This window comes from Pholis gunnellus, assembly GCF_910591455.1.
Source record: "Pholis gunnellus genome assembly, chromosome: 15".
NCBI classification, from domain to species: domain Eukaryota; kingdom Metazoa; phylum Chordata; class Actinopteri; order Perciformes; family Pholidae; genus Pholis; species Pholis gunnellus.
This window is the reverse complement of record NC_136542.1, coordinates 6,525,249-6,535,029: the sequence shown is the minus strand read 5'-3', so window position 1 is coordinate 6,535,029 and position 9,781 is coordinate 6,525,249. Positions and strand designations below refer to the sequence as shown.

Below are 9,781 nucleotides of genomic sequence, written 5' to 3'. Positions count from 1 at the left end.
CACAGGCTGCAAGAGAACAACCCGATCTTCTGAATCTATATTCGGATAAAGAAAATCTCTTCTTCCACAGTGCTGTACATGATTGTTTTCACAAGAAAACAGTAAAAGTACAAAAGGAAAAGTATCAAAGCAAGAACTTCCCACTCTTCCTTGTGAAATTCTTTCATTTGACTCTGACCCTTGACCTTTTAGCTCTTAGTATGACCACTCTGGTAGAGAAGCTAGACCCTCGGAGGGTACAATGGCGCTCGACGTGGAAGACCTTTACGTCCCGTGTCCTGAGGACCAAACCTGTAGAGTCCATGTTGGATTCGGCCGTGACGGGCACCAGTTCACACGGGACCAAACTGGCGCGGGTCTTATCTACGGTGGACCTGGTGTCGCTGGGCGTGGGCAGCTGCGTCGGAACAGGGATGTATGTGGTCTCGGGGCTGGTCGCCAAGGAGATGGCCGGCCCGGGGGTCATCGTGTCCTTCATTATCGCCGCTGTGGCCTCCATACTGTCAGGTGAGACTAGCAAATGCACACATGAATTATTTTTTTTCTGCAGTTAAACACTCTCTTCCTGTCTCTCACACACACACACACACACACACACTCATGCACACACAAGGCTGATTATAACATAGTATAGGCCACAGTATGAAGGTTACTGTCATACTTATCCCCATTACACTGATACAGTATTATTTATATGAACAGCCTTTTAATATCTTTGCATTTAGAACAAGGGCAAAGACATTATACGGGCGAAGCTGTAATATAAAAGGCACTCAAGGGGATATTTGAGTACAACCTTAATGGTCCTATCAATACTTCAACTCAGCCTTTCACGCATGATACTGCAGTCATATCACTGTTATGAATGTGTGTGTTCTTGTGTCCTCCTCTGTCCCACAGGAGTGTGTTATGCAGAGTTTGGCGTGCGGGTGCCCAAGACCACGGGTTCGGCCTACACGTACAGCTACGTGACCGTGGGCGAGTGCGTGGCGTTTTTCATCGGCTGGAACTTGATTCTGGAGTATCTGATCGGCACTGCGGCGGGGGCGTCGGCTCTCAGCAGCATGGCCGACTCGCTGGCCAATCACAGCATCAGCAACTTTATGATTTCACACATTGGAACGCTCAACGGCCTGGGTGAGTGGGGAAGGACGTGTGGCTGACAGCTGGGGTTTTACTTCAAGAATTATTACGATTTGCTTCTGATTTTGAAACCGAGTTATTGTGAGTTTTAGTTTCAGGATTTGGATCAATATGAGATGGAGGTAATGTCTCAGATTTGCACTGCTGCTGTCAGTAATACAGTAGGGATGGTTTAACTCGTGCTGTTACATGTGAAGGGAGACAGCTAAGGCAATGTATTATTTTCTGTGTTCCCTGCTGGGGAAAAATACTCTAAATACCTTGGAAATAGCTGAAATATAATATATGGACAGCATTTTATAGCAAATAGAAGGCGTTTCTATTAACCAGGGAGAAGATGATCCTAGCACATCTTTTATTTTGATTGCAGTAAAATAGTATTTGGAGCCTTTTTACTCCATTTTTCTCTTATCATCTATCAGATAAAGTCCACTGTCAAGCAAAGATTGCTTTAAAACCTGTAAACAGACATTCACCCAAGAGAGAACGGATCTCTTTTACTCCCCCACCCTTCACAAGAGGGTCAGAGATGGGTCTTGTTCAAATACTTATTTGTGTAGTGGCTTTATCCTGAGTTCTCCTGGATTGAAAGACAGCTATGTCAATCTGTTGACCCCAAAGAAGCAGATTTAATAAACTCTTATCTTTCCCGTCGGTCGGTATTCTTGCAGTAATGTGTGCAATGCTTGTCCTCAGTGTCATAAGTGTCCTTCTCAACATGTAATAGAAGCAAATGGTCATCTGTATCACTGGTGAGATTTTGTGAGACAGAGTCTCAATGCACGACTGCATTTGAATGACAGTTATTATTTTAATTCCTGATTTTATGAAAATGAAAGTAAGATCATCCGGGAAATGATCAGTATCAGACTTTTTGTTTTCCTTGGAGCATCGAAACGATGTTTCACTGCTTATCCTGGAAATCATGTCATTATGGAAAGTAAGAGCGGACGTAGCATCTTGGATTTCTAAATGAATCATGAAACGCAGTTTTCCAGGTCATAAACCGAACCATGAGGGGAATGCCTGCTAATGTGGTGTAACACTAGATCTGATTTGTGTGCCAGCTGTGTCTGTCTGGGTGACACCGCCCTGACAGTCTCTTCCTGTTGGACACCGTCAAAGCGATGTTAGTCGTCACATGATGAGCAGCGTGGCCGGCTGTTTCATGCCATAATGGAAAATTAATGTTTTCCTTTTCCTGCAGGAGATAAACGTCTGTTTCTCCACACCACAAGGAGAGTGTGGAATTTAACTCAAAATATGTCTCGTTAGTTTATGTGTGACCACCTGTGTGTATTTATAAAGACCGAGAACTCAACTTGGGCAGTATAATTATCAATATTTTGTAACGGTGCATTCAATGCAATTCTTTAGTGTGGTTGACAGTACCTTTTTGTTGATGTTGCAAATATAAGTATATTCAATGTTAGCATGCTAAGACCAATTAAAGAAATTGTTTGAAAGTCCCTTTTGATGTTTCAAGAAAACACCACATTTTGGCAAAGAGGACCTGATGGCTAATGTTTATAAACCAAACTTTGCAATGATCCATGTGTCCACGATAGATTGTTCAATCTTATCCTCACTGCTGACTCTTATCCATACACTGTGCTCAGTGACTGTACAATGGAAAAATGGCCACAAAAAAACAAAGAATACAAGGTGTTTTTGTGTGTGATAAGTAGAAAAACCTGCCAATGGAACAAGTGAAAATCCTATTGAACATTTTGAAATACGATGTAACATTTAGGCCTTTCAGGATAAACAGAGATCTCGAAATTAGCTGAAAAGAAGGATTTTTTTCACAGCAAAATATATTCAAGATACATACAAACAAAGGTCTTATGTCTCACTGACATTTTATTGCTTTTTGAAGTAGTCGATAGTGGTCTACTAACTTGAAACTTGAACGTTCATTCTTGATTTTGCGAAACATATCAACACGTGGTCTAACTTAGTTGTTGTTTGCAAAGCTTTCATTTCACTGCCTTCCTCAACGGTTGCAATTTTCTCAATCAAACTCCAACTAACTAACTAACTAACTAACTGAGCAGCTGCATTTGCTGCGAAAGGGAAGGCAACAAAACTGTGTTGGAAAAAGCCTTTGAATCAACAAGTTTTTGGAAGCAAATTTGGATCGCCCACCACCACCACCACTAAGGTGCTCGGATTTCACAGGTACAATGTGTACAACTATAATATCTGTGCTAATCCCAACCCCCTCCTGTAGGTAAAGGGGAGCAGTCGTACCCGGACCTGCTGGCGCTGCTGATAGCACTGCTGGTGACCGTGATCGTTGCTTTGGGAGTGAAGAACTCCGTGGGCTTCAACAACGTGCTGAACGTCATCAACCTCATCGTGTGGGTGTTCATGATGATCGCTGGGCTGTTCTTCGTCAACGGAGAGAACTGGGACGACGGGAGATTCCTGCCCTTTGGCTGGTCAGGGGTATGCGCGCACACACAGACACACACACACACACACACACACACACACACACACACACACACACACACACACACACACACACACACACACACACACACATACTGAGTGCGAATAAGGGAGGTTTTGATTACGACCCCATCTGCTACATCTTTGTGTAAATCATTTCTCGTGCTTCTGCTCTGTTCCAGGTGATGCAGGGTGCAGCCACCTGTTTCTATGCCTTCATTGGATTTGACATCATTGCTACAACAGGAGAGGAGGCCAAGAGTCCCAACACCTCCATCCCCTACGCCATCACTGCCTCACTCATCACCTGCCTCACTGCCTATGTCTCTGTGAGTTTTACCTTGAAGACCACAGACATATTACAACAAATATGTACACAAACGTGAATAATTATTGCTTCATTCGTCTCCCTTTGTTAGCATTCCATAGCAGGAGACTGCAAAGCACTCAAAGTGTCACCGCAGCTGCTAAACACAGTTTTCACGACTGATTTGAATGTTTTTGTAATTCACACACCCACATTTAATCACTGAATTGAGAATTAAACAGAATTTGAGTGCGTGTTTTGGTCCTTTTGTGGCATAGCCATTCAATTTTGATCTACATCTACTTGTATGTTCATCATTCTTCATCTTCATGCGTTATCTTTAGCGCTTGCCTTCGAGTTCTTATCAACATTCTTGTCAATACAGACTGAAAGTGTTAATCCCAAATTTGGAGATGTGTCTGACACAAGGATGGAAAGATCGAACATCAAGTTGCTTCCCCCTGCACTCTAACTGTGTGGGTGTGTTCCTCACAACTAATCTTTACATATTCAGCTCGCACAGCCGACCAGATTTCTGGCTTTGACACGTTTGTGCTGGATGGTTGTTGCTATGGGTACAGTGTAACGCCGGCCTATCAGGAGGGAGAGATTTTTCGACATCGCCTGGGGCCAAAGCGTGCACCAACTTCAAAACTCAACTACTTGTCTTTGAATACCTCGTCTTTCTCTTTCTCTTTCTCTCCCAGTCCCATCTATTTCTCCAAATAACCCTTCTCTTGTGCCACAAAATCTATTTTCTCAGCTTCTTATAATCTCCATCTTCCTCTGATCTCTCACTCTTTCGGCATCTTGGAATAACTATTTTTGCTCCCATCAGGATTCTGTAGCTGCTGCAGTTTAAGATCCAGGATTACTTAAATAAATTAAGCACATTACATGTCACATAATGTATCTGATAGAGAGAGTGTAACTTCAACCGGAATCAACAACATGAGACCTTCATTCAGTGTTGCTCTCTCAGACAAATATGTTCAATCAGGATTTGTTTTAGGATTCCCTCTAGATTAGTACAGTCCCCTTTCACTGCTTCACACACACTGCCGAGTGTTGACCAGGCTTTGTCCAGATTGGACAAAGGGTTAAAGGGCACCAGGCTACTACAGCAGGAGGAAAATGATCTATATATCTTCCTCTCTGTGATGGTAAGCCTTTTTTTTCATCCCTCTCTTTTTCTGCAATCTGTTCAAGCAAATCCCTCACAGTATACGTGACAGATGGCCCTGCATGATTTCACACGTCAGACGCAAGGAGGAAAATTGCGCGCACGCGTACACACATGCACACACAGAGGGAGAGAGGCATTGCTAATGAACACTTTGCATGTGATGCGGTGTGCTGAGCGCGCTAGCTGTGTAAAGCTATGCTGTAAGCATGCAGCTCAGAGGTTCATCCAACGGTCCAACTACAAGGCCCATTTAGTGGCTTTTCTGGAGCTTTTGATCATATCATATGATCTTCATCAGCGGATGGAGTTGGTTGAGTTTTGCACACTTGTTGTCCTTTTAAAAGCTGGAGAAAGGTCCATTTAGTAGCTTTTCTGGAGCTTTCAATCATATCACATAATGTTCATCAGCTTTCTTTGATGTTTTTTAAAAGAAAAAATACAGAATTCTTTGAAAAACAAGTGAGTAATGACCTGCATTGGAGTCTGCCACAGTGTTTTTATATACTACCACTGTGGGTGCCAAATTCTACACATAGTGTCTTTATATAAAGCTACATACATATTTCTTTACCTTTGGCGGAGAGCAAAATTGTTGACTAGCTCCTCTCTCCAGCAATATTTCAGGCTGAACACCAGGTTACCTTTTTATATATTTTGATATTGCAACAAATAGCTCTTTATTAATTAACAAACTCTTTGTATCCGACCCTCTTCCATCAGGTTTCTGTGATCCTGACTCTGATGGTGCCGTACAATGAGATTGACGCAGACGCCCCGCTCATGGAGATGTTTGCCGTGCATGGCTGTATGTTTGCAAAGTATATCGTGGCGGTGGGCTCCATAGCCGGACTCACTGTATCCCTCCTGGGGTCCCTGTTCCCCATGCCCAGGATCATCTATGCCATGGCGGGGGACGGACTGCTGTTTAAGTCAGTCCACACATTTATTCAGTGCTCATTGTTTTTCATGTCAATCTAAATGAGGTGTGCAACTGAGTCTCAATCAACTAATTTGTGTGTTTGTTTGTGTGTGTGTGTGTGTGTTTAGGTTCCTGGCCAATGTGTCTTCCTACACAGAGACCCCTGCTCTTGCCTGTGTGGTGTCGGGCTTTCTGGCTGCCCTGCTGTCCCTCCTGGTGAGCCTCAGAGACCTCATAGAGATGATGTCCATAGGAACCCTGCTGGCCTACACCCTGGTGAGTTAACAATGAGGATGGACACAGCTATATAGACCACATGGTATACATGCAGGGTGCATCTGAGTTATTATATTTAGCTCGATGTTTTGAAGAGAGTTATTCTGAGACACGTACATTTGCAGATTTGGCAAAAAAGTCTATTTTTTGGGCTTTTTTTATGACAATGGGGTATTTCTGCTCTAAAAAGAAAAACAAATTGTACCCCCTCCTGGTCTGCAGGTAAGCCTGTGTGTACTCCTGTTGCGTTACCAACCTGAGGGCGACATCCACGGCTTTGTGAACTTCCTCTCCGAGGAGCAGAACAACAAGAAAAAGGAGGGCGTTCTGGCTGAGTGCGAGAAGGACGCCTGTTCACCGACCAGCGAAGCAGATGAGTATGGAGGTCCGGCTACTAATACCTGTGGAGCCAAAAACCTGCCGTCACTGGGCGACAACGAGATGCTGATAGGCAAGCCAGATAAAACCACCTACACTGCCAGCCACCCAAACTATGGCACAGTGGATATGACCAGTGGCATTGAAGCAGAGGAGTCAGAGGGCGGCGTGTCCTGGCGGTTGAAGAAGCTCATTGGACCACACTACTACACCTTGAGGATCCGATTGGGCCTCCCGGGAAAGATGGACAGGCCAACTCCAGCCACGGGGAAAACCGTTACTGTGTGTGTGCTCCTCCTCTTCATTTCCATCTTTGCTTTCTGCTCCTTCATCATTTTTGGTGAGGCACACATGGACGCATTTCAGACAGGTAATTACTGTATAATGTCACCATAGATTAATTGTTTGCTCTTTTCCTTGTTTCCTCAGGGTCGAGCAGTATTGCGGAGGGTCGCTGGTGGGCTTTGCTGCTATTAATCTTCTTCATCATCTTCCTTGCCTTGCTCGTCATCATCATCCTCCAGCAGCCAGAGAATCCTAAGCGGCTGCCCTACATGGCACCCTGTGTGCCCTTTGTACCTGCTGCAGCCATGCTGGTCAACATCTACCTCATGCTGAAACTGTCTGCCATCACATGGATACGATTCTCAATCTGGTGCATCGTGGGTAAGCCGCCACCTCACTGAATGACAGTTTGACTTGCATTTAGGTTTTGTATCTTTTATTGTTAGATTTTAAGACAGGATCCGTGTCATAACTGTCATCCCAGACAGATGGGAACACCTTTAGTGATACGTTTTATTACTCTTGAAATGACAGATTTTTCATCGGCTCCGTGAGTCAGTCAAATCTAATGTGTGTCTCACTTACTTGCCGTTTGTTTTTTTTACAAAAAAAACAACCAGGAAGACTAATTTTTACTTTATTTTTTGCCTCAGTTGTAACTGTTTGTACATCTGTATTTGTCTGTGTTTGTAAATGCTCTGAGCATGCAGTTTATCTTACCATTTTGTCAATTCTTTATAGTTTTTACTGCTCGCATAAAGACAGAATCAGTGTCCGGCAGGGCTGTTTTTGTTCGTACACAAACACTGGTGGGCATCTGGACATGTTTCTTTATTTTGTGAGTAGGATTGCGGTATTCTTCTGACTCACTCAGAGTGGGATCAATTGTTTTTAAGATGATTTATTCTTTCTAAGTGCTTTTCAATATGTTTTTGAGCTCTTGAAATAGTACAGTAAGCTGTGGTTATGTGTGAGTTTATGCTGATATTTGTCTGCGTCCCTGCAGGTGTGCTCATCTACTTTGGCTACGGCATGTGGAATAGTAAGCTGGAGATCAAGGCAAGAGAGAACGAGGTGCACGCCTCCACCTACCAGCGCTATGATCATGGCGTGGACGAAGGCTTCTGCGGCTTTGACGACGATTTCTACCCGCCCACCACTGACCCCTGGGGTGCGTCGGAGGGGGGATCGGGCGTCACACCGCCCCCTAAGGCGAAACCCGAAAGTGACGGGGCGCCATCGGAAAGTGGAGGCAGGACCATTGCCAATCACGGCCTCGCGGAGGAGGATCCGATGGATTTCTGAAGGGACTGACTCTGTGTTACCCTGAATGTACTGCCTTGTCTGCTGCCTGGGGAATGGGAGGGGAACAGTAGTGTGTGAGCGTGCGCGTGTGTGTGTGTGCATGCCTGCATGTGTGTGTGTGTGTGTGTGTGTGTGTGTGTGTGTTTGTACTTGTCTGTTCGTCTAACCCTTGGGCTAGATATTTCCTTGGCAGTGGAACAGCTTTTCATTCACCTTACTCCACCAAGCTTGGCTCACCAGCTGACACGGCAAACGAGGACGTCAAGGTCAAGTGTCTTGTCACGGTCACTTGTTATTCACTTACTGGAGTCCACATCCCACACAAACAAAAGGCCAGATAGAAAGGTGCAGACATAGCAGGAGCTAAAATTTGATGTGGTTCACGGCACTGTGAACCATGAAACATTGTTTGTTGAGCGATCCATTAACTGTTTATCTAAGAATTTACGGGATGTATGAGAGGAGAAGGTGATAAGCAAGGGACAGATGAATCAGCACCTCTCATCCTGTTTCAACGCAGACAGACAGGAAAGTTAGATGACAGCATGCCAAACCCAAGCTATTTCCTATGTACAGGTCTGACTCTCTCTGCTCATTTTCTTTTCAGCAGATAGGAAAACAGATACCCATGCTCTTAAAAAACACAAAAAACATCTTTATAATCAAAAATTGCTTTCAGTCTGTCTTTAAACATTAACCCTGACCCCTAACATCTAGCCCAAGGGATTCAGGACTGGAATGGGAAAAGGGTGTTGATGTTTTCTGTCACAAATAGTACTTGGACTTTGCTTGCAATAGTGCCTTCATCTAATGTATGTGTATGTGAGTTTCTGATTATGTCTGTTTTCTACTTTAATTTTGCCTGTATGTGTGTGTGTGTGTGTGAGAGAGAGAGAATGTATATGCAATCAAACTCCACCTTTTACATGGATAATCATGTCTGTGTGTGTGTGTGTGTAGGTATAAAGTGTGTTCTTCAGGTTGTTTTAATGTGTATGTGTAGGTATTTGTTTCGTTTTTTTGCCCCAGCATGAAGCTCAAAATCAATCCGCCCACAACAAAGCAGCTTATGGTGCAATACAACACATGCTTGTCAGCTTATCGGCGCACCTAAAAAGAGGAGAGACTGGAAGGTTTAAGGGAGAGAGAGAACAGGTTGAATCCTAATCGACAACCTGCATGGTTTATTGTGATGAATGTCATATTTTCTGTGTGCTTGTTCTTGCTGTTCACCAGGGCGGGGAAGGAATTCATATTCAGTTCATTCAATTCGGGGAAATGGATTTTCTGCATAGTTTGCTTCTTTTCTCCTGGAGATGAAAACAAAACAAGGGATTGTAGAAACAGTATTATTGTAGAGGAATGGGGGTAGGAATAGTGGAAGGATTTATTTATTTTATTTTTTTGTCGAAGAAACAGTCGTTTGACCTTTTTGGGAGTGCAGGCCGGGAACATTTAATTTTCTTTAAATTAGTTACTTATTAAGTATCAATTACTGTTACATTAATTTAGGATATTGGGGGAG

At 43.7% G+C, this 9,781-nt stretch overlaps 1 protein-coding gene across 1 annotated transcript; it reads left to right on the top strand.

Annotated features, from left to right (window-relative positions):
• Nucleotides 1-200: 200 nt before the first annotated feature.
• On the top strand, nucleotides 201-8,256 carry slc7a14a (solute carrier family 7 member 14a; the record flags this gene model as incomplete). The annotated part of the gene is made up of 9 exons (XM_079174123.1): nucleotides 201-507; nucleotides 901-1,137; nucleotides 3,377-3,594; nucleotides 3,783-3,929; nucleotides 5,814-6,022; nucleotides 6,141-6,288; nucleotides 6,511-7,006; nucleotides 7,096-7,332; nucleotides 7,958-8,256. 9 exons carry the CDS (start codon nucleotides 201-203, stop codon nucleotides 8,254-8,256), a joined length of 2,298 nt encoding a protein of 765 aa, XP_079030249.1.
• Between the last annotated feature and the right edge of the window lie 1,525 nt (nucleotides 8,257-9,781).